Consider the following 25,191-nt stretch of genomic DNA (forward strand, 5'->3'; position numbering starts at 1 on the left):
ACTGTGTCACACCACTAGTACCACCGCTATGAGGAAATTTTATCCGACCAAGATTGCCAACCTTATTCGGTGTTTCCCGTGGAGCCAGCCCTGGGTCTAGCCCTACTTTCAAACACAAATTACAGGTAAGATAAGCGTTTGGTGGTTTGGGGGTATAATGGAGTATTAGTACGAGAGACGAGAGACTGAAGGTAGTACTACTAAAGTCCTAGGACTCTTGGATTCACTTCACTTAGTCTGTGAGAGGCACTTAGTGTTGAAAACATTTGGGCATTTACACTTAAAGGAAGAAAATGGAACTAAACTTTCAGGAAAACAGTCAACGTTAAACCCCCACCCACCAGGCAAGCAGTAAAAAACAGGTATGCTCAGATAAAGTTTGAAAAAGTATATTTATATCCCTAACAAAATAATCTCCCGCAAGACCCTCCCTAACCCCAACGATTGTCCTTCAAAAGTCCCCAAAAACCCAACTCCCAATTCCCACCCCCCAAAAGTCTCTAAAAAAGGGGCAAGGGACACTATGGGTGGATGCTGTTAACTTTTTGGGCCAGGGCATCATGCTCCTCGCGGAGCAAGGCGAGCTCCTGCTGAAGGCGGGACACCATCAGGGTAGTGCGGCGCAGGCGTGCCTTCACTGCCTTGCAGGTGCAATGCCTGTGAGAGGCAGCTGTTGGCCTTGCTGCTCGGCGGTGGCGTTTGCCTTTGGCAGCCCGGCTCAGTCTGGGTGGACCACTGTGCTGGGTGGCAGCCCGTGGGGCCACGGAGGCCGATGCAGACGACGTTGTTGTTGTTGTCGACTGCACACTTTCCTCGTCCTCCAGGGCCACCAGCCGCCGATATTCCGCAACAGTGGCCTCGATCCTCCGTTGCCGGGCCGCTCTAGCCAGCTCCTTCCTCCTTGTTCGTTTGGAAGGAGCATCTATATGAAGAAAGAAAGACATAGTCTGTAACCAATGCTCTTTAAGATTAACTCAATCATTCAGCAGAAATTTGTGTTGCAGTACAACTAGCAACTTGCAAGCGCATTACATAACTATTGAGGCCAGTATCTATCTAACCTCACACTTCTTCATCCTTGCTCTAACATTAGTGGGAGTTTAAGGAACAAATTCTACGAGCACTGTGGACTTCCATTGGAGTCGACTATGAAAGTACACCAGTCTTATTCTTCTTCTTATCTCTTGTTTTGGAAAATTGGTACGTTATTTTCTGCAAGCCGGCATAATGCCAGCGCAGTAAACTTGCACCCGAGAAAAAGAGACGCACGCCATGAGGAGTGACCTAGACTTGCGTTGCGTTACTGTACCCGTCCAGTACATGCAGGTGGTGAAGCTCTTACTTTTCTATTACGGGTGGCACTGAGAATACTCTGTTACAACTCAAGGGCTACTGCTTAATTAATTTAACTTTCACCCTACAGTGGAAATGAGTACTAGAAATGGAAAATTGAAGAAGATAAATAATCTGATTATCTATCACTTCACATGGGATGTTTTTGCTTATATATGGGATGACTTTAGGTGCTTTGCTTTTTATTGAGTGACCAGTGATACATCCACACATGAATGACTGAGTACTACTAAACTTATTAAGAGAGGTAGGGAGTGGCCACCATAATAACCGGATCTATGCAGTGCTTGCAATACAAACTACTGCTACTATTTATGGTAGTATTTGGACAAAATTAAAAGTTCTTTTCCTTGCCTTTCCTACACTGGAACGGACGTGCGGGTGCAGTGTTACATGCTCTTCAAAGTTACACTTAGTTCATCCACTGACCGTCTACTCTCTCTAGATCATGGGTACTCACAAACTTTCTCTCAGGGGCTACATTTACAGTGTAGTTTGGGGCCGAGGGCCGCACTGGTGGGGGCGGAGTCAGAGGGGGCGGGGCTAAAGCAAAACGATAACTTGTGACCATGAGGTTGCACACAGGTCCCTGCAGCAGATGCCCTCATCCACTGAGCCACCAGACCCAGCATTTACATACATCTCTCTCCCTCCTGCTCTCCCTCCTGCCCTCCCTCCATCTCTCTCTCCCTCCTGCCCTCCCTCTCCCTCCCCCTCTGTCATCTCACTGTGTGTGTGTCTATCTGTGTCAGCCTTCAGCCCGGGTTGAGACCGCTTCCTCAACGCGCACACACAGACAACAACACCAAAGTACTTAACAGGTCTTTAAAAGACCATTAACATATTATTGAGGCTTTGTTTGTTGTAGCGCCCCTGCTTCTCCACCCTGACAATCACTGCTTGCCCGGCCCCACAGAGCAGAGGCTTTGTTCTATTTCACCTCTTTGTGGCCTTGCATCTCCACTCTGCTCTGTGGGGGCCGGGGGAGCAGTGATTGTCAGAGTGGAGATGCAGGGGCGCTAACAGGTGAAATACAAAAAAGCCTCTGCTCTGTGGGGGCCAGGGGAGCAGTGATTGTCTGCAAGGTCTGCGCACCGCCAAGGAAGGCTTGCCGGGCCACCACCGGCCCGCGGGCCGTACTATGAGTACCCCTGCTCTAGATACACATATGCTATCTAAGAGTCAGATAGTAGCATGATCCAGGTATATGGACACATACAGTTTCTGTGTCACCCACCCAGGCTGTTGTCCTTCCACCCATCATTGCTTCATCATTCACCCAGCCATGCATCTCATATTCTTGCCTTCCCAGCTAGTCTTCAATCTCAATAAGTAAGGAATATATAAGAGCTTACCTCTGGCCGCCACCACCACCGTCTCAACTCTCACAGCCGCCGCCTCCTCCCCTGAAGAATCGCCCTCCGCCTCCGTGTCGAGCACCACCACCTCCACACTGGCCCCGCCACCAGATGTTCCACCTACAAAGTACATTTAAGAATGTTAGAATAAAGCACTCACTAGTCTTTGGTCTAGGAATGAAGACATGTGAAAACAATGTAATTTGTGACTGTCTACGTTAAAGTTAAAAAAAATGTCCCTTTTTCCAGGGAAGGTTGTCTTGCTGCACTTTTTGGCACAACTGATGAAGGCTGTTTTTTTAACACGCACCATTTTTCTCCACACAGACAGAAGATGGACTTCTAACAACAAGATCAAGTTGAAACCAGGTGAGAGCTCGGCTCGACCACAAGAAATGTCTTCAATTAATCGTCAGCACTAACCACTTTTCCATTATCAGTTAAACGTTTAGTTTTATTATGACTTCATTTTAATAAATGTGTTTACTTTTAATAAAGCTTTTAAACTTAAATACAATCTGTGTTTTTTGGTCCAGACTAGAGTGACTGAGCGAAAGGTTTTGCAATTTTTGCAAGCATGAGTCCAGATAGAACACTTCAAAAGACATTATGGACAATCCCAGAGGACTGCACTAAGTTGATAGAGCTATTGCTGACTAGAATCATGGGAGTTTCGCCAACCGTGCAATCTTAGTTAGCTACACAGACAGACTAATAAGAATAATCTAGTAATACCACAGGGAGTCATAGTAGAGGCAGGATAAGAATTTAGATACAGTCTACAAGAAGAGCAAAGACAATTTTGAAAAAAGTCAAATGAGGAACGCTAGGAAAAATAGGTACTAGTCTAAAATGAAAACGTACTGGGGCCAGCAGAGGAGCCCTCGCCTGCCCGATCCTGGCCCTGTTGAACAGCATCCGCCGCCTGCTGCTCCTGGGTCCTCCTCTCGCCCCTGGGGGGAGCTGACGTACAACATGAAAGAAAGAACAGAAAACATGGATGATTGTTGCTTGTCAATGTCAACCAAATCAAACATTTCAAAAGAACAATAACAAAATATTTCCGCGAAATTATATTGATTATGGTTACTTTTCATTTATTTGCGGACCTGTGACTTTGAAAGTCACGTAACTCACTAAACAAAGTACTGAAACGTTCACCTAGGACTGGCAGGCAGCAGTCCGCAGGCAAGACGCAAAGTGACAGACAAACTCCATTGTGATTTCAGTCAGATCAGTGACAACACTAACAGTTGCCTGCTACATTACCAGTCATTTAAATAGTCAAACTATCAATCCACCGCCACTATTTTTCTTATTGTCAGGGGTACAAAGGAAGGGGCAGATTTAAGCCCTTGCGGCTCTTTTGCGCCGTTCTTGCGTGACTTTTGTGACGCAGCAGCTAAACAAAAAAGGGCGCCATGGTGCGGCGTATAATATTATAACAACGTGACGCATTTGGGAGATGCATCCCGTTATAAAGCCCTGCGCCATCAGAGGGCGTTCCGGCGCAAGGGAGGGCATTCCTGCGCTGGAACACATCCTAATAGTGGCTGAGGGAAATCTACAAAATATCAATCAGTCACCTTTAGGACAATGATGCGTCACACAAACCCTGCACCTGCTTGAAGCAGACGTACGGCTTGACCCAGCATTGGGGAGATAGGGTACCCCAGAGCATTGATGGAGCTGCGCCATCGTTGCGACGCAACTCCAGCAGTAAAGCTTCGGTGACGTTTTGGGCCCATGGTGCACCGCATTGCAAATACGGCGCACCATGTTTGGTAGCGGGCCACACAATTAATGGCGCATCCCTGCTACTTTGCAGGAATGCGACGGTAATTGCAATTCTGCCCCTTAGGGGCATACTTACTTACGCGTTCTGGCGCATCTCCAGAGATGCGCCAGATCAAATGCGTCACGCAAAACTACCCTTGCGACACGGCAGATGTGCCTCATTTACAATGCGGCGCGCCCTGGCGCAAGGGTAGGCACTTGCGTGACGCATCTCGTCACGTAAGAGCGGCGCATCGCTGGAGTCACGTCGCCAACGCAATGCAACTCCAGTAATGCTCAGGGCCACCCAATACTTAACATGCTGTGTCAGTCCTTTCGCCTGCTTCGAGCAGACATAAGGAATTGAATTGACGTAGCAGCGTCGCAGAAGTGCCTGCGTTAAATCTTGTAGATTTCACGCAGGCAATTTTGCGAGGCGCACAGCCGCTGGACCGCCCACCCTGCGTACTAGGAACGCACCCATTGTGGTGCAGGCCCATGGCTTTATAACGTGACGCATCTCCCTAGATGCGTCATGCTGTAAATGACTCGCAGGGATGCGGCACGTTTACGCCGCTGTTGCGTCACGCAAGGCAACGTAAACGTGGCGCAAGGGGCTTGTAAATGTAATCTGCCCCCTAGTGTCTAGCATTACGCAGTTCTGTAAAGTACACTCATACATAATAGTTACTCAGGCCAATGAGACCACGAAATAGAAAGCAAATAAGCATAGTAGCAACGCCACTGAGAAGGAGAGCAGTGCACCTGAAATGCACAGAAGATTTTGAAATATAATTTAACTACAATGTAATCGTCATCAGTGGCATTATTGGCTTGCTCCATGTAAAAAACAAATATTTGCAATACAACAACACAGAGCAGGAGAAAACATCATAGTAGTGAGTGATTAAATGGCTACTACTACTCACCAAGCCCGGGTATCTCCAAGCCGAGCTGGTCCAGCAGGTCGCGCTCGCGGTCCAGGAGATCCGTCCAGCGATGGGTGACCTGGCTGTAGGTGCGCTGGACCCCGTAGAGGTGGGATATGGCCCAGCACACCTTCTCCCACTGCTTCCGGCGCTCCCGCATGTTGTAGCCGCCGGCCGCGATCCTGCCGCCTCCCGCGATGGTCCTGGGCAGGCGGCGCTGGACGAAGTAGACCAGCGCGCCCACTTCCTCCGGGCTGAATATCTCCCGTCGCGTCACCTGCTCCCCCCTCAATCTCCCGCATGCTGTCCTGCCACTGGGTCCAGCACTACTCCCCGCCGCCGCTGCGGCCCTCAAGTGCCTGGGCAGCTTCACGGCGCCTGGCTTGACCATGGTCTGGGCAGGTAAGGTAGGAAGAAGTAGAAAATTAAGAAAGAATAGGATAGGGAAGAAGAAAAGAAAAGAGTTTAAAAAAGTAGTTTAAAAGTAAAGAAAAATAGCAGAAAAGACAAAAATATACAGCTAGGAAAAGAGAGGGATAGATAAGAAGCAAAATCGTAAAAAAAAACCTGAAAACAAGCAAAGGATGGCAAAGATACCAAGAGGATTAAACACCATGCCCAGACACAGGAAATGAATGAAAAACAAGATGGCCGGCGCCCGTTCACGAGCGCGAAAGTAAGTTCGCGCGAGATTTTCCTCGCGATCTCGTGCGAACCTCTAGATTTCCCGCGCGATCTCGTGCGAACCTCTACTCGCAATGCGCTTACTGCGCGAGATTATACATAGCGGGCGGAAACGGAAATACGTCACGCAAACAAAATGGCCGCGCCCGTACTCGACCTTGGGGTAAATTCGCGTGTTGCGCTGCAAGCGGCTCGCGAATACTGCAAAAAAACTCGCGAAACAACAAGCCGCAAAAAAATAAAATGCTCATTCGCACGAATTGGCGGCTTCCGCGGTCGGTTTCGCACGACGCCGCGCCCCGCGAATAGCGCGAAAAAAACCGAAAAACGATTTCAGCAAAAGCAATGAGCAGGTGCAAAAGGTCAACCTCATGATTTGTAACGATTCTTTGTAGTGCTTCCTGAGGGGGCCCTCCAGAATTCGGTTGCCTGCTTGCAACTATTGTGTGACCCTGCTCTGACCTTAACTGTATGCCACAAAGGTCCTGATTTACAGCTAAAGGAGCAGACAAGCAGGTGCCAGGCTGGAACTTTAAATTCTTTCAGTGACACATTAATTAGCCCCTAATTCATTATTGTCAGTTGGGGCAGGGCAGGTGTTGTTAATAAACTAACCCCAAATTAATTCATGTCAGTTCAAGCAGGGCAGGTGGGCTTGCTTTTCCCCCCCATCTTCTACAGTGATGATGAACCAGAGGGTGGCATTGATGTAACAGAGGGTGGCATGGGTCAAAGAGAGGGTGCCAGTGGTAAAACAGAGGGTGCTGGGAGGCTGTGATGATGAACCAGACGTAGAAACAACATAGTCGCGACCGTTGCGAGCCGACAAGAAAGTTCGCAATTGCGAACTAGTACCAAATCCTCGCGAACTGGCAGAAACAATTGCGAACACACAAAAAAAAAAATCCGCAAATTCGCGGGAATTCGCGGATTTTGCGGATTGCGAGTTCGCAAATCCGCAAAATTCGCGAACGCGAGATCCGCAAAATTCGCCCATGCTTAGTGGAATTATAGGGCAATCTGTCGTAAAACTTTTGCCTCCTATGGATTGGCCCCATTCCTTCACTCGACCATCTTAGTAGGAAGCTTCGAAATACATTCTTTCTATTAGATCGTCTCCCACTTAAATCAACCTTAGGTGTGTAAAATAGGGAATCTAACCACTTGAGTTTTGAGGGGAGGTTTCACCTAGCTACTTAGGGCATATTTCCCTTCTCCCTAAAAGTATGGCATAAAACAAAAAGTATCTGGCAGAGCTTGTAACAGTATCTGATATTCCAAAATTAATCAACACGAGGCTTACATTAAGTTGTAGTCTCAGTATTCTTGAGATGGTCTTACGCACTTCCTCCCAAAACTCAAGAATAGCCAGACATTGCTGGTACATATGAATATCCAAAGCTTTCTCTAATCCGCATTTCGTACATTTAGCGGGTCCAACTTTTGCCATTTTTGACAATCTTTTTGAAATTATGCCCTATAAAGTGAAAAAATATGGTTTCTTCTGAACCAGAGAGGCTTAACAATTAAGAATTATGGGGCAGATTTACAAGCCCCTTGCGCATCATTTATGCCGCCGTTGACGCAGCGGCGGCGCAAATCCTGCTCCATGGTGCGGGGGTACTTACAATGTGACACATCTGGGAGATGCATCCATTGTAAAGCCCTGCGCCACATGTAGGCGTTCCTCTGCAGGGGGGGGGGGGGGGGGAGGTTCCGGCACAGGAACGCCTCATATAAGTGGCTGAGTGAAATCTACAAGATTTCACTCAGTCACTTTTAGGCCCATGCTGCGTCAAAACCCTGCGCCTGCCTGAAGCAGGCGAAAGGATTGACGCAGAATTAACTAGATAGAGCATTTCTGCAGCTGTGTCGCGCTTGTGACGCAACTCCAGCAATGCGTCACTTTTACAGCACAAATGCGTCAAGCATCTGTGCCGTTTTTGCCCCTTGGTGCGCCGCATTGTAAATGCGGTGCATCCATGATGATGCTGATTTGCAGGGATGCGCCAGTTATTGTAAATATGCCCCAAAGTGCTCATCGATACTTACCAGATATGCTGCCACTGCTCCCCCGGCAAACAGTATCCTCATAGATCTTCTGCCAAAGTAACATTTCCTTCTATGGCCTCTTAGATTGCCCAGTAACACAATGATACTTCCTTGCTCCAAGGTGGTGTCACCACCAGTTGCTCTTCCAAGTAGTTACCATTTCCAAGCGGGGACCTCTGACTCTGCGCTCAACTTCTCAATTGGATATATTCAAATTTCGAGATTTTACCCTTCAGGTTCGTACTTAGCTTCGCCCATGATATAAGATTCCTGTCCTGGGCAAGATCTCCCCAGCAACATATTCCTGCTTCTCTTATTGGAATGGCTAATTTGTCTATTAGGCAGTCTGTTGTTCCTGGAGATTCCCATATAGGAGCCAAGTTTGAATAATAGCCCCAACCTATCAGCTCTAGCCAACGCTTGTAGCACTTTGAGTCTAATCTTTTTAAAATATTTCAGCTCCCCAAACTTGAATAGGAAACTATCTGTGTCTAATTAAGCTCCCTTCAGCATGGCAAAGAACATGGATCCCAGATCGGAGCAGTCTGGAGATTTTAATCCGTTTTTGCTACTTTGTCCTAGCATTGGCATAGCCTGAACTGCAGGCTCCAATGCATTAAACAGTATTTGTGCATGCAACATATGTAAACCTCATTTGTGAATGCCTATGTGTACATGTGCTGATACATTAAAGCCCATTCTACTGGCTTTGTCAGTGCTTTTTTGATTAGCTGCTTTTGTCATTTTCTTCAAGCACTGTTATATTACTTACTGGTGCAATAACACATAATTATCTTAAGAGGTCACCATTGTACCATAAATTATAAACAGCAAGTGCACCTGCCATGATTTTGATTCAGGCACATTGAAGCTACTGAACTAAATTTCGCTCTATCTGGTTCAAAGTAGGAGGAATTATTCCACACCATTTTTTCTGGGTGTAGGTGGTAAATGTGAGTACTTGTAATAGAGCTCATGTTATGTTGCTTAACAAATCCAAATGTATATGAAACAAAGGGGAAGATTCACAATATGTTGGCATAGGGCAGCGCTGCAATTCTTCTAGCTGTGCTGCCCTTCATCAAAAGAAAAGAGAAGGAATAATCTGTGTCAACAAGATACAGCACATTCCTGTCTTTTCTGCCAATGCAGCTGAGTGTCAATGCAGGTACCCTTGCACCATGGTGCAAGGGTGTCCGTGCCATTGGCATGATTGCTTTTGTTCAGGAAGGGACACCTTCCTGCACAATACAGGTAGCAGTAGAGGAACGAATGTGACCTTGTTTATGACCGAAGTGGCATTGTTAGTAACTGCTGATTTTTCCATCCTTTTGAAATGGAGCTTGTTTGACCTGACATCCTTGGCTTGGTTTCCCCTATCTTTTTGTCCCTTCCTCCTGTATTTTTGACTGTATGCTAGACTTCAGTTTTGCTGGTATTTGTACTCTGGGCTCTTTAACACTGCTGATCAGTGCTAAATTGCAAGTGCTCCCTGTGTAAATTGTGATCATGATTGGTTATCCATGGTTGGCAGATTTGATTTACTGGTAAGCCCCTCGTAAAGTGCACTCTCTGTGTCCAGGTTCTTAAATCAAATGCTGCTGGTGGGCCTGCAGCACTGGTTGTGCCACACACAAAATTGGCTATGTAAACCTGCTTCAGGCTAGCCATTGCAGTGTTTGCAAAAGAAGTTCTAGACTGCCATGTTAACCTGGCAAGTGCACCCATTTGCCAGGCCCAAACCTTCCCTTTTTCTACATGTAAGACACCCCTAAGGTAGGTCCGAGGTAGCTCCATGGACAGGTTGTAGTGTATGTGAAACTTTGGACATGTACTGGTAGGTTTAACATGTCCCGATAGAGAAATACTTCCAATTTCATATTTTACTATCACAAGGGCTATCTCTCCCATATGATATCATTAGAGCTGCCTTGTAACATTTTACAAGTGTCACTTTCAATTGAGAAGAGATGGAGATTTGGAGTTGAGGTTCCCTGAACTCAGGATTTAAAAACACATCTTTCTGTGAAGGTGGTTTCTAAAATGTGTTTAAAAATGCCACTTTTGGGGGCGTGGCCAAGATGGCGGGCTGAGTGGTCGCACTCGCTGTGAGCTCCGCCGGCCCTGGGCCCTTAACCTACTAATCTAGCGCTGATCTCCCCCCCGGGACGCTGCACTTGGTGAGATATAAGCGCCCGACATCGGTGTGGCGGCTATGAGGGCAGAAACCGCCGGGATCGGAGGCTGAACGGTCCCGGAGTCCTAGCCGGGAACGAGGAGGGCCCTAGGCCCGGAGCGGAAGTGGCGCCGGAGCTTGGTTTTGGCGGCCGTCTACCTTGGTAACTGCAGAGGGGACGCTGTTTCTTCCCACCTGACCCCGACCATCGTCACAGCAACCCACCCAGTGGCGAACCCCGAGGAGCTGCGCAGCTTGGCGCCCGGAAGCGGGGCGTCGGAGGAGGGAGCTGCGGGGCCGGGCACTACGCGAGGCCGTGGCTTTGGCCTATGCCCCGGACTGCGGAGGCACTAGAGGTCGCGAGGAGTGGTGCTCACTCAACAGCCCATCGGCAGGACCCCCTGGGTGCGGGACTGCATCCCCAGATTCGCAAGTGCCGAGAAGGGGGTCGAGAGACTTAATGTTGCCGCCCAGGAAGACCCCGCACGTGGCGCCGAGACTGCGGTCTACCTTTCCGGGAGCTCCAGAGGTGCAGTGGTGGATGTTTTAGCGGCTGGCTGTGGTGGGGCTCGGCTGCCTGTATCCCCCCGGGGTCGGCCCCTCACCCGACACCGACTCATCGCCTTTGAGGGGCTGGAAAGGAGGCGTTTGGTGTGATATGACCTGCATAGACGCTGAAAGTTGGCGCGGTCCCCCCTGCTGACGTGCCTGAGAAGGATATACCGGACCGGTTTGAGGGGGGCCATCTGAGGAGCAAGAGAGCCGAGAATCGCGCCTGTGGTGTCGGCCGTGGTGGTCGAGGGAACAGGATTAGGCCAGTCGGGCCTGGAGACTCGGGTGGGACGCCAGTCCCCAGGTTGAACGGATCGCGGGCCGCTCCATTGCTCATCGGAGGAGGCCTGCTGGCAGTACGGACCGGCCCCTAGGTTGTTGGTGGCAGGGTGCAGGGCAGTAGCGGCCTGGCCTGAGTGTCGACCTGTGGCTTGGACAAGGCCCCACAGAACATTCCGGAAGGTGCCCTAGCAGACTCAATGGCGAACAACAAAGGGTCCAAGAAGGGGGATCGCACCCTGCCGGACATGTTAGGCAGGAACGCCGCGAGACAGGATAGGGGACAGCCGGGTCTGTGTCTCTCGGGTGGCTCCCAGGGAGCGAGTGGAGGGGAGCCCCCGGTCACAAGATCCTTCCTTGAGTCCCTCTTCGGCGCATTGCGGGACGACTTCCAAACACTCAAGCAGGAGGTGGCGGGTGAAGTCCGGGAGATACGACGGGAGGTGGATGGCCTAGGAGAGAGAGTGGCAACGGTGGAAAGCGCTGGCCATGCCAGGGACGAAGAGATCACGCAGCTGCAGCAGGAGGTTATACGGCTCCGGGACCAGCATCTTGATCTTCAGTCACATACCGAAGACCTTGAAAACCGTTCCCGGAGGAACAACATCCGAGTCCAGGGAGTTCCTTCCCGAGAAGAGGGGGAGGACGTGGCTGCGTACCTACAGGACTTATTCAGAGAGGTGCTGGGTGAATCGGCCGACCTCCCCATTTGGATCGATAGGGCGCACAGAGTGGGCTTACACCCCCCACTGACATTTTGGCCTTCCTGCCGGATTATCCCCTGAGAGAACGAATACTTCGCGAGGCACGGAAGAGATCGTCCTTGGAATTTAGGGGTCACCGGGTGGCACTCTACCAGGATCTCGCAGCATCCACCCTGCAGAAACGCAAGGCCTTTAAAATTGCGACTGATTTTCTTCGGGAGCATGGCACTCAATACTCCTGGGGGCACCCTTTCCGCCTTATTTTCCGGTGGAATGGGACTCTACATCAGCTGCGTTCCCTTCAGGATACATGTGGGGTGCTGGGTATCACTGCTACGGACGACGGAACATTCACACCTCGCCAGCGTCGTATCACCAGGGATGGCTGGCAGATGATCCCTGGCCGGCAGTCCTCGGCCTCCTCAACGAGACCAGGTTCGCCTGCTGCAGCTGCGGACCTGGATGATGCAACACAAGATGTAGCCACCGTCACGGCGACAAGTGAAGTCGCATTGACAGCCTGAATGAACTCCGGGGGGAGATCGACATCGCCATGACTGTAATGCAGGTTTGGGGGTTCGGGGGGGCGGGGGAGCGGGGAAGTGCGTAGTGGCTGGACGTCCACTTTTCTGACTTTCCACAGGCTTGTCCGCTACGGACCGGACTTGGACAATGGTTTTTGGTGGGTTGTTGGTGGACCGGGGGGGTGGGGTCGGGGTTGTTGTGACAGTCCCAGTTGCGGGTGGGGACTGGGATCAGTTGGGCAGTTGGAGGGGGGGAGCAGTTCTTGGGGGATTGGGAAGGGGGTGGGACAGGCAAGGGGGGGATCTGGGTGTTGGTGGGGAAGGGGGAGGGTCGTCCAGTGCACAATGGGGTTCCTTGTTATTCAGGCAATGTATGTGCTTTTTGGTTTGTTCTGAATTGACTGCTGCAATTACAGCTTTGACTCTCTTTTTGATTTGCTGGAGAGTAGGGGAGGGGAAGGGTGGGCTATCCAGTACATGTCTTGGTCTATAGCTTTCTGGACTTTGATTAGACCTCTGGCTTTGATTGGTCATTTTTGCCCCACACATGGTAGCGCTTTGTTCATTACTGTGTCACCTCTACTACACGGCAGCATTTGTGCCCTTGTTGCCCTGTTGCTATGGGGCCCCATTGCTTTCTGCTACACCCTTTCGCATGCCTCCTGACACTTGCAAGGTTGTGACCCTGAATGTCCGGGGACTGAATAATCCGGTCAAGAGAAGGGCTGTGCTCTCACTTCTGGAGAATACCCAGGCAGACATTTGTCTTCTCCAGGAGATGCACCTACTGTCACAAGACACGCACAGACTCCGTTCTCATAAGTTCCCGTCACAGTTCTTTTCCTCTTGTACTACTAAAACGGCTGGGGTGGCGATACTGGTGGCCCGACACTTTAGGGGAGAGGTCCTCCACAAGTTCGCCGAACAGAAGGGCAGGCTACTCGCATACCGGTTTAAGATAGGGGGCCTTCTGTTCACGATCGGGTCCCTGTATAGTCCTAATGAAAGGCAGGATCGTTTCCTGCAGACCGCGATCGAGGACATTACTTCTTCCCAGGACCGACATATCATACTCGGTGGTGATTTCAACATGGTCTTTAACTCTGCGCTGGATAGATCGGCGCAACGCTCCCCGCAGGTCGGGGAATTCTCCGTTGACCGTAGGGCTCAGTTGGAGGAGGTTGATCTTTTGGATCTGTGGCGACACATGCACCCCGCGGACAGGGACTACTCGTACTACTCCCATGCGCACAAGACGTATGCGAGGTTCGACCACCTTTTGGTTACCTCCCCGGTGCGGGCGCTGACCTCGGGGTCAGAGATAGGTGTGATTTCCCTTTCGGACCATGCCCCAGTTGAGGCTACGTTGTGTTTACCACCGGCCGTTTCTCGGCCCAGGGCGTGGCGTCTACGTGACACGCTGTTACATAGGAAGGAGGTGGTGGTCCGCATTGAGGAGGCGATCCGGGACTATCAATCCCATAATGACAACGCTGACACTAGCCGGGCTACGCAATGGGCGTCGCTAAAGGCGGTGATTCGAGGGGAATTTTTGGCGATTCCTCGGCGGACAACAAAGAACGGCAGGCCAAGAGAGATGAACTTACGGGTCGGGTTAGAGAACTTGAGCAGATACATCGTAGGACTGGGGCTCCCAGGATCTGGAGGCAGCTCAAGGAAGCGAGGAAGCTCCTGGCAGCGCTGGATCTAGACCGGGCGGGGTATGCGGCACTCCGGCTGCGTCACACTTTTTATACCGGAGGAGACCGTTGTGGTAAACTGCTGGCCCACAGGCTCTGGGTGATGCGTCAGAATCAACTGGTTAAGGAAATTTCCGATCAGGCAGGGAACATAGAGACAGAGGACGCTCGGATCGTGGCCGTTTTCCGCGACTTTTACAAGGACCTCTACACGGGAGAGCCCCCAGACGAGATGGCTATGGCTGCTTACTTGGATTCGGTTACGTTGCCGTCACTGGATCCTTTGCAGGCGGAATATTTGGATAGAGACATCCGGATAGAGGAAGTGGTGTCTGCTATTGCCAGACTTAAACATGGCAAGGCGCCTGGGCCGGATGGATTCACGGCCCTCTATTATAAAACTTTCTGCACATCTTTAGCCCCCGTGCTTACGCACCTCTTCAATTCCTTTGCTGATCCCGGAGCTATCACACCTGATCTTCTCCGGGCCTCTGTTACGGTTATCCCTAAGCCTGGTAAGGATCCGAAGCACTGTGGGTCTTATCGACCGATCTCTCTTTTAAATACTGATTTGAAGTTGTATACAGGGATTTTAGCCACGCGCCTAGCTCTTCACTTGCCCGGTCTCATCGACCCTGACCAAGCAGGTTTTGTCCCAGGGAGACAGACAGTGGACAATACGAAACAGATTGTCCACCTTCTGGAGAAGGCTTCCCGGATTCCGGGAGAATGAATGATGCTGGCGGTAGATGCCGAGAAGGCCTTTGACCGAGTCCACTGGCCTTATCTGGAGCGGGTTCTAGTGAAAGCGGGGATAGGGGACAAGTTCCAATCCATGATTCTTAACTGCTACAAACAACCATCAGCAGCGGTCCGGGTTAACGGGTTTACATCTGCGACCTTTGACATTGAACGTGCCACCCGGCAGGGCTGCCCGCTCTCGCCCTTACTCTTTGCTCTTTATATGGAGCCGTTCGCTCAACGGGTGCGTGATAATCCTGCAGTGACCGGAATTCGGATGGGGGATTTCACGCACGCTAACAGCCTCTATGCAGACGATGTCCATTGACGGACCCCGGACGGCCCTCCCGGCGTGTATAGAGGAATTGGACTCCTTCGGCACGGTAGCGGGGTTTAAAATGAATATATAAGTCGGTGGCTTTAGACGTCTCCCTCAAGCCGGCTACTAGAGCCTATTTGCAACACAGGTTTCCCATGCTTTGGTCTTCGGGTGCAGTACCTTACCTGGGGATTCAGATTTCTCCCACTTTGTCAGCCATGGTGTCGGCCAACTATCAAGCCCTAGGTGCAAAGATTAGAGAGGAACTGGGGCGATGGAATCGCGGAACTCTCTCTTGGCTGGGCAGGATAGCTGCTGTCAAAATGACGGTCTTGCCCCAAGTACTTTATCTTTTTCGGGCCTTGTCGCTCCAACCGCCGGTCGGGTGCATACTGCAACTACAAGCGGATGTTTCACGCTTTGTCTGGCAGGGTAAGAAGCCTAGAATGCGCAGAGCCCTCTCGCTGCTGGCTCCTGAAGCGGGCGGTCTGGGGATACCCGATTTCCGCAAATATTTCCAGGCTGCGCAGCTCCGTTATCTCGTGGAATGGAGTAGATGGGAGTCCGATAAACATTGGCTCTTCCAAGATCAGGCGGTGGCAGGGAGACCTTTGCAGGAGATTCTTTTCCTGCGTCGTCCACATAGGCCCAAAAACCTCTACGCCTCCTTTGTTACGAGAGTCCCCCTGTGGGTGTGGGACGCTACTAACCTCCCACACGGTCTCACCACGTTCCCGTCACCGCTCACACCGCTGGTGGACAATCCAGACTTTACCCCGGGACTGGAGAGAGGAGCGTTCACGCATTGGAGGCAGGCGGGGTGCCGAGCCCTGTGCCATTTATATAGCCCTGAGGGGGTTATCCCCTTCTCCCAACTCCGTCAGGAGTTTTTACTCCCGGAGAGCGACCGACACCGCTATATGCAGGCTCGCCACTGGGCCCTCCAGCCGCAAGTGAGGGAGTCGGCCGACAGGCTTTTTCTTCATTACGAAAAGTGACTCTTATCGCGTACATCGGATGCCAAACTGATTACAGATCTCTACAAGCTGCTGCAACCACCTGCGACACACAGTTATCATCCCGGGAGGGAGCGCTGGGAAAGGGAACTGAGGAGGACACTGAGCCCTAAGGAATGGGAACACATATCTTATAGGGCGAGGCACTCAGCATATCACATGGGGCTCACTGATACTCTGACCAAGGTCTCCACCTACTGGTACTACACACCTGAGCGAGTCCACAAATTTGATCATAGCAAGGAGGACACATGTTGGCGGGGGTGCGGGCACCGGGGGACACTAACGGACATTCTATGGAACTGCCCATTACTGGAGCCTTACTGGAAGGAAGTGTTGGATGATATTGACGCACACTTCAACATTGAATTGTCACGCTTCCCTGCTTATACCTTGTTGGGGCTTCCGAACGGACTGATGTACCCCTTAGATCCCATAGGGGCAGACAGATAGCGATAGCTCTAGGCTCTGCAGTCCAAAACATTTTAATACACTGGCACACTGCTACGATACCCTCCATCACAGGTTGGCTCCATAGGCTGTGGCATGTGTTGGGTATGGAGAGAATGTCCCTTACAGTGGCGGGAGATGTGGAACAATTCAGGGAGCTCTGGCAACCGTTTCATTCCCTATTGCTCACGGAATTTAGGGAACTCACCTGCCCTAGGTACCTCCGCCTTCTGCGGCTTCCGAGCCCGATAGAGCCTGCCCAGTGATTTGTTACTGGACTTCTTCTCCTGGAGGGACGTGGCCTTAATGTATTTTCTTTTTGGTTGGGGACTGTTCACTGGACGGGGGGTGGGGATGGAGGGGAAGGGGGGTTGGGGGAAGGGAGTTGGGTTGTTGGGGTTTGGGGAAGGGTTGTGCGGGGAAAGTCATTTCATGCTGTGACAGAACATATCATGTATTTCTGTGGGGGCATAACCCGTCATGATAATCTTTGCTGATGGTGCACCTGAGATTTGGGGGTTATTTCTGCCCTATCGTATTGCTTTTTGAAGATGTGTGTTTGTCCCAACGTGTTATGCCGAATAAAATACTTTAAACCTAAAAATGCCACTTTTAGAAAGTCTGCATTTTCTTGCTTTACCATCCGGTGCCTGTGCCTGCGGAATCAACTTCTAGTTTAGACTGACAGTTGGGCTATTTGTACACTCATTCTAGACAGTGACTCAAAGGGAGCAGCAGTGTGCCCTGCATATCCTGATTGCCTGCCACTAGGCTGATGGGCCTTCCTAAGCTAGAGTGATGGGAGAAACTGTCACAAACACCTGCATAGGACTGTGTCTGTTCTTTCACAATGCTGTCTCCAACTCCCTGTAGTGTGTCGGGAGCCAGAACAGGTCAAAGCAGGATCTGTGCATTAAAAAAGACTGTCCTTTTAAGTATGCCTACTTCAAACACCCAAAGAGGAATAAGCATTGGACCTCTCAACTCACACTGTAGAACACCTATGGACTAAGAGGAGATTCTGCCAAGAAGAAGAGCTGGAGAAGCTATATGAGGGGAACTGATGCTCTGCTTGTTGCTGTGTTGTGTTGGCCTGCTGCGTTCTGCCTTTGTCTTTGAGAAGTACAAGGACTGGACTTTGCTTTTGTGTCCTGCTTATCAAGGTTTGCCAAGGGCTTGTGTGTGCTTGCCTCCTGTTGGAAATCTCAGGGCATCAAAGACTTCACCTGCAGCTCCGGGACTCTCCTGTTCTGACCTGCTAAAGGTGCCAATTCCAGTTCTGGGCCCTTGAAGGTGGCCTGACACAACATATAACTTGGGGCACTGGGTCTTCCAACGTCATCAATTAAATCTATTACACTGAAAGTTACTGTATCTTTTCCTAATCACATATGCACAGCAGCCTGAAAAGGAGTTCACTTCAGTGATGGCATACCAGGACTGCTGAGCCATTCTTTTGTTGTTTTTTTTTAAATAATTTTTTTTAGATTTGTCCTGCATAAGCACATTACATATGTTTGGAAAGATAACATACGAATCTTGCAGCATTTGCTAAGCACAGTTGGTTAGCACAGTTACAAATAAATGCAGACCATGGCTGTAAGCCAAAGGTAGAGAGGATCATTTATCAGACTGGCTCAAAAGGATAGAGTAAGGGCCTGTGCAATTCCTAAGGTTCCAATGGTGGACAAAAGTAGAAATCGGATTGGGTTCCAAGTGCTGTAAAACCCAAGGAGAAGGGAGGACAAGAAGGTTCTTCCAAGCCCAATGTGATTACTAGTTTTGGATATCACGAGGTAGGGCATTACAAGAGAGACTGTTAGAAGACCCTTACGAGCTGCACCCGTGATTGCAGGTGAGCTGACTGTAGGTGAAGGAACTCGAGAGGGCTCTGTTGTACTCAACCTAGTGACTAAGGCCATTTGGGAGTGGGACCATCTGACAGAAAGAACATTTACCCATTCACAATGGCATTTATATTGGAAGCTAGTATCAATGAGAGTAGGGCTACGTCTCTGATAAGGATAAGGCCCTTATAGAACTACGGTTGAGACAAAGTATCTGAAACTTGAAGAGATCCTTCCTAGTGCCAGTGGCACACGTTTGGTAGTCAGTAGGGCAGACTTGGAGTATATGATTGCTGGAATTGAAGAAAAAATAAATGCCAAGTGGACATCATTGGTGTAACGGTGGGAGAGAAGCAAGGTACTGATATTTCTTGAGCAAAGATTTGATTACCTCTGGTTTAGTATCAGGACCAGAAGCCTATATGGCTTGGAACATGTCAGCTGTGTTAACCAGAACAGAGGCAGACTGGAGGAGGAAAAGTAGTCTTTATCCATTCCAGGCTTGCCTAGAACAGAATAGGGTAGTAAGGAGTTCAGACTAGGCTCTGAAAAGGCACTGGCCACAGCATCCTTTGCCCCTGCTCCAGACAGAGATGAGGATGAGATGCTCACAAAGGACACTGCGTTGAAGTATGATGCACTGCCAAAGCTGCACAGCTTGTTAGCTGCGGGAGGATATACATAGGCAGAATTCAGAAATGCACAAGTTCAGTGCCCTATGCTTGTGAGGCTTCGGAAGATCAACAAAGGAGGAACCCATGAATCCAGAGCTTGGATCATGTGAGAGGCTTGTGGTTCCACTAGTGCACAGGAACATACTGTTGTTACTGGCCAACAAAGTGCCCTTAGCAGGACACTTAGGCATTAGAAAGACACTGGACAAGTTATACCCCCTATTCTACTGGCCAAGGGTGAGCAGGGACAGAGATAGGTTCTATAGAACCTGTCCCAGTTGCCAATTGAGTGGTACATCAGGATGCAAGACCAAGGCACCATTCTTGCCTCTAACACTGTTAGTTATTGTTGGTCTACTTGACCCCTCATCATAAGGCAGCACATACATCTTGATTATTTTAGGTCATGCAATGGAGCAAGGTCTCGCAGAAAAGAGACTTGCTCAGAGCAATCTGCTTGTTTAGCTCACTAACAAGTTATTAATAAAGGTTTTTGGAAACTAATACACATTTACACGAACACTTTTGGGTTAGTGAAGCTTGCGTATGGATGTACTAACGTAGATAACATTGAAGAAGGATTAATACCGCTTTAAGCAGGAAATCCGTTTTGGGCATGCGTCAACTACATCTACGTAGTATGACGAGGTAATGCTTGGAGGGAAATTCTGGCGCATGAGCAGAAGCTATTACCATGGCGACTTGAAGACTCGCATGCATGGCACCTGCTTATTTGAAATTAGAGCAAGCTATTTTACTAATGCTAACGCGGGGATAAGTCTAATAAATAAAATGGGATAGAGTAGAGGTGGGTGGTATGCAGTGCAAAACTTTTTCTGAGAAATTAACATCTGTCTTTTGACCATTATCATTAGTTCGTATTTGGGCCTTTCTCGCATAACTAAAAGAACTGGATGACGCAAAGTCTGTGCATGCCCACTGAATGATGCCATGAAGGTCACATGACAGAGCAGTTGAACGGAAGCCAAGAATGAGTGCCACAGCCTGGTAAAGGATGGTGCAGAGTTCAGCAGAGAAATGTTCTATTCATTGCAATGTTTAATGTTGCCATATGAATACATGTAATATATGGGAATAACATTTATGAATAAAAAGTAAGGGGTTGGGTTTGCGAACAATGGTCTGACTGAACATGGTGTGATTGTTGGACTTGGCCCTTTTGGCAGGTTCACCCCGAAACTTTTAGCATTTTCCTAGCCTGTTTCTGTAACCTGGTGTTGGTGATTTTAGGCCTCTTTGCTCATGTGTAGTGAGACTGGCCTGCCCTCCCATAGGAATGCATGGGGGACATGTGTGTCCCTGGTAGTTCCTGACGTGAGCGGAGTGCAGGAGCGAGTTTGGTAGGAGCGGCCTCGTGAGATTAAATTCTGAGTGATTGTGTGCGCAGATTGATTGTGGCTAGTGGAGAAGTGCCACTTTTAGAAGTGGGCATTTCTGTGTGCAGGGTGATGTGAATTGCCTGTCTGGCTTGTGAGTGACAGGGGCTTGCTGGTGTGCTTGGCTCTAGGAGCTAGGGTGAGTCTACCAGGTGGTGAATGGAGAGATCTGCATGTAGATGGGAGGGAAGAGTTGCACCTGGGACCTGAATAGGGCTGTGCCTTCCCTCCACAATGCTGGCTCCACCCCCTGTGGCGCGTCTGATGTCCCTAGCCCGTTTAGTGAATGGAAGAGGGGAGCTGAGCTAAACAAAGTGCTCAAGTGCTCCTGAACCAGTTGTAACTGGTTCACTCCTAGCCCTGTGCTGTGTCACAATGGGAAAAAGCAGTATAAATGAGGGGCTGTGACCCCATGTAAAATGTTCTGCCTTGGATACTGACCCTGCGGGGCGTGCTGCCATGAGGGCTTGCCTCCCTGGGCCCAGCAAGTCCCCTAGATGCTCTAAGAATTTCTTGGACCTTTTTGCTCTTTTCTGTTTACTTGGCCAAGGCTTGATGCAGCCATCCCGCTCCTGGGTAGCGCTTTATTCTAATTCACCCAGAAGAGGAGCAAGCAGGAGTGGCAGTGCAGCGCTACAGGAAGGGAAAGAGAGGGAACCCCCACCTGAGGGATTCCCCGTGATGTGAGCCCACCCCACTTATTTTAATATCTAATTACAGGTGCCCACCCTGCATAATGGCCTCTTGTTTGGATTTAATACAGCAGGTGCCCACCCTTCTTCTACATTTTTGATGGAAGCACGGGTGCCTACCCCGCTCTCCTGCTGCTCTTAGGGCGGGTGCCCACCCCGCGGTTTTCCCCAAGGAAGAAGCCTGCACCTGGCTGCTACAGCACAACCAGGAAGTCAGGCACATTTGCGAGGGACATGGGCGGGGCCCCGTAGGCATAACTTCCGCCTTCCCCTATCCCGGGGAAAACGACCCCGAAGTTCGGCCATGGATCTTACGGGGCTCCTGCTGCGAGGAGGGAGCACCGTGTGACGCACCAGAAGACTGATCCCAGGCGGGGCTGTCCTAGGAAGAGGGAGAGCCCCGCGTGCCACTGCTCTTGAAGAGAGGAGCTCTGCGGCAGGTCGGCGGGGCTCCCGAGGTGAAGGGAGAGCCCTGCAGGTGCCGCGCTGGAAAAGATTCCTGTCTCCACCCCAGCAGGTAAGTGCCCGAGGGAGCGGCCCCGTATGGCAGCGGGCCGCTCCAACGTTTTGCCCCATGATCTCGAGAGCCTAGAGGTCTCCAACACTGGTCACTTGTTGGTTCAGAGCCTACGAGGCTCCAACGAGTGGGCATTTTTGTTACTTAGAGGGCCCGAGTGGCCCAGGGGCAGTCTCAGGCAGCGGCCCCACAGTTATTTCCAGAGCCCGAGGACTCCAACGATTGGACAGTAATTGTTTTAAAGAGCCCCGTGAGGTTTCAGTGCGGGCATTATGGTTGGTTCCTGAGCGGCCCCGCTAGCTAGAGGGCCGCTCCAACATGGCAAGTGTTCTCTTCATTGGCTATAGCATTCCAGAGCCTCTGTGGCTCCCAGGGCTACATTAGTAGTTACTGAGCTCCGTGTGGCTCCAACGTTTTACCAGTGATTTGAGAGAGCCCCAGGAATGGCACGGAGGTGCCAGGCCTTCCACAGCTGTGCAGCACTTAGTGCCAGCTGAGCTGCAGCATTTAGGTCCCCTGTTATTGTTCTCAGCTGCCCAGCGAGTAGTGGGCAGCTGCAATGTTCAGCTTTTAGGCAGTGGTGCACCCTTGACCTTGCCTGCATTGGCAGCGTGCCCTGACATTCTGGACACAGGGCATTTGAGCCCTTCTTGGATGGCCAGGGGGACTGGTAAATGTATAGAGCGCAAGGCCCTAATGTGTTTGATGTGCTCATGGGATGTGGTGCTAGGAAATGTAATGTATTTAGTAGGTTTTACGCAACCTGTTTTGATACCTCTAGATATGGTTTATGATTATGAGGTTATTTTGCAATTCATGTGGTTATGCTAGTGAGATTATGTTTCACTTTGTGAGGTACACCCCTAATGTGAGTTATACTTAGGAGGTAGGGTCTAATGTGTTTAGACTAGTGAGGAGATTGCATAATGTGTTTATGCTGGTGAGGTTGGCGCAGGATTTAATTTGCGCCTGATGTGACTGTGCATAATGTAGATTATGTTACAGGTTGAGGTGGAGTACAGTGATTACCAGTGGTTACTGGTTGTATGTTTATGATCCATTTACTTTTACAATTTCTGCTAAGTGCTTATCCTGATAGTGGCCCAAATGGCCCTGTCATGTGTAAATAATCCCTTGTGAATATTGTCCATGCTAGTTATCACAGTGTATGGTATGTGTTTACTATTGTGTTATGAGAATATAAAGGCTATTTTTATATATCCTTGTGTGGAGTTCCTTTTGTAGTGTGCCTGGGATGTTGTTGCTGTATGCGTGCGCAAATGCTTTACACATTGCCTCCGGGATAAGCCTGTCTGCTTGTGCCAAGCTACCAAGGGGGTGAGCAGGGGTTATCTTTGGCGTGTAACTCCCTTGCTCTGACTAGAGCGGTGGTTTCTGCCTGGCTTTGGTGCAAGCCTTTGCCAACCAGAAATGCCATTTCTAACAGTGATGAAGACCCCCCTTTCCCGGACCAATCAAATTTCGTATTTTCCCGATATTGAAAAATTAATGGGTGGAACATGCAGAACGAAAGGTATAATTAAGATAGCTTTAGTTAGTTAGTCAGAGCTGAAAGCTGAGAGCTGCGAGGAACTGATGAGGCTGAGAGCTGAGATGCAGGGGGGGATGCTGATGGTGTGAGATGCGGAGTTGCTAATGATGAATTGATTGCAGAACCTGAAGCAGAAATTTCTAACCAAATTTAATTGGGTTAGATTTGAAGATCGTGGAAGAATCTCGAGGAGGAAGAGAGTGTCAGAGAGGGGTGTGGCGCAACCGTCGGTATCTTAGAGAGGGTAACTATCCTGTCCTGATTCCTGTCCTGAAGTATTTGTCTCCTGAATCTATCTCAGGGGACCCCCACCAGCCCTTTGGCCAGGGGGTTGGTATTCCCCACCATCCTTGGTAAATATAAATGTCAGTTATTCGTGAATGTTTTTTATCTTTTTTCTCTCTACTCTCCCTTTCCAGCATTGGTTATTGTTTGAGTCAGAGACAAAAGCATTGTGTTTATTAATTGCATTTTTCTTTCCTACGAATGATGGTGACTGCACTGTATTGAGATTGTTCACATGCAACTATAATCTTAGATGAAGATTTTAAAAGTTCTTGAGACTGTGGTGATTTACTTAAAGTATTGAAAAGTTAGTTAATTATTGCTATCAACTAATGGCCCATCGACCAGAGGAAAGAACTTGTTGATCTGGGAAGGGTTAGTTGAAAACTGAAGTGAGATATTGAATAAACTAATTCTAAGCAGTCTTTGAAATTGTTATAAAACGTGAACCCCCCAGCGGTTTTACCACTGTGTGTTTTACGTTCCCAGGTGAGTATGTGGTAGTGGAGTATCTGTTGTTCGTGGACCCCTGGATCTATGCCACCAGGTGTTTGAGGCAGTACCTCTGCGGAGCATGAGTGGAAAGATTGTAGTTAGGGCTCTCTTAGGGATGTTTTCCAAGGTTAGTTTTCCATGTCGCGATGGGGTTCTGCAGAATGAACAAATAAAGTTAACTGTGACCAACGTCATTTTGATGGCTGGGAGGCATGTATAGGGGCCTGGGTGACCAATCTTAGTCAGAGTCGCCTGTTAAAAGGGTCTCCAAAAGAGACAGCCTAAAGTAGTGCACCATGCACAGTGGGAGGGAATTTGGTACAACAGATATAATCATTAGCAGAACACAGAAATACATTTCCATCGCAACTTTCTTGTTCTCACAGAAGTATCAGTAGACCAGGCCTTCAATGAATAGCACAAAACAAGGTGACTAAACTGTGCAATGATACACCTTCAGGAACATGATAAAAAATTATCTTTATAATTAAGCGCAGATGGGGGGCATTTTACGAGTGACAAACGATTGTGGATACATTAGAGCTGCAAAGCTCTAATTCAAAGCACAGACACAGTAAACCAAGGTGGAAGTGACGTCTTACACAACACCTCTGTTCTTTCTGCACAAGTAGATGTGAACTTTGTAATGCATTCCTGCTATACATTCTTAAAATATCTGCATCAATGTTTAGTTTTAGGTCATTTATTCTAAAGTTGACAGAAGCATTCTAATTGTGCTCCAAGGGACAATACTGCACACTCTCTGGTTTGTCGTCAGTTGTTTTTCTCTTTGATAGCAGATCCAGTTTCGACAAGCCCTAAAGTGCACTAGCATATACATTTTGACTTCATCCTCTCCTTCAAGGTTAAAGTAAAAATGCAATCCTCAACAATTTAAATGCCTTCATTTACACATGGAAAGCAAATAGTGCCAAGTCAATGGGTCTTCCTTTGTGACCTGTTTGTTTGGACAATGGTTTTTAGACACTCTGCACAGTGTCCATGATGCTGTGCAGTGTGGCTAAAGTTAAAAAAAAAAAAGCCATTGACATGCCCGCCTAGGTCATTTTGTATGATTCAGATTTTGTAGGCACGCATACCACACATTAGTCACTATAA

General features: G+C 49.3%; 1 protein-coding gene across 1 annotated transcript; it reads right to left on the minus strand.

Annotated features, from left to right (window-relative positions):
• Nucleotides 1–375: 375 nt before the first annotated feature.
• Nucleotides 376–10,997, minus strand: LOC147727481 (uncharacterized). The gene is made up of 3 exons (XM_086963636.1): nt 10,934–10,997; nt 2,709–2,831; nt 376–922 (listed from the first exon to the last, which is right to left on the minus strand). The coding sequence occupies exons 1-3, from the start codon at nt 10,995–10,997 to the stop codon at nt 522–524; spliced, it is 588 nt and encodes a 195-aa protein (XP_086819762.1). The 3' UTR covers nt 376–521.
• Between the last annotated feature and the right edge of the window lie 14,194 nt (nt 10,998–25,191).

Source organism: Lissotriton vulgaris, chromosome 3_1 (genome assembly GCF_964263255.1).
Source record: "Lissotriton vulgaris chromosome 3_1, aLisVul1.2, whole genome shotgun sequence".
NCBI lineage: Eukaryota > Metazoa > Chordata > Amphibia > Caudata > Salamandridae > Lissotriton > Lissotriton vulgaris.

Coding starts and splice junctions, on each gene's coding strand:
- LOC147727481 (XM_086963636.1), bottom strand. CDS start 10,997: ATGCAGGTCATATCACACCAAACGCCTCCTTTCCAGCCCCTCAAAGGC. Junction 2,832..10,933: donor AGGCGATGAGTCGGTGTCGG/GTGAGGGGCCGA, acceptor TGTACTTTGTAG/GTGGAACATCTGGTGGCGGG. Junction 923..2,708: donor GGTGGTGGTGGCGGCCAGAG/GTAAGCTCTTAT, acceptor TTCTTCATATAG/ATGCTCCTTCCAAACGAACA.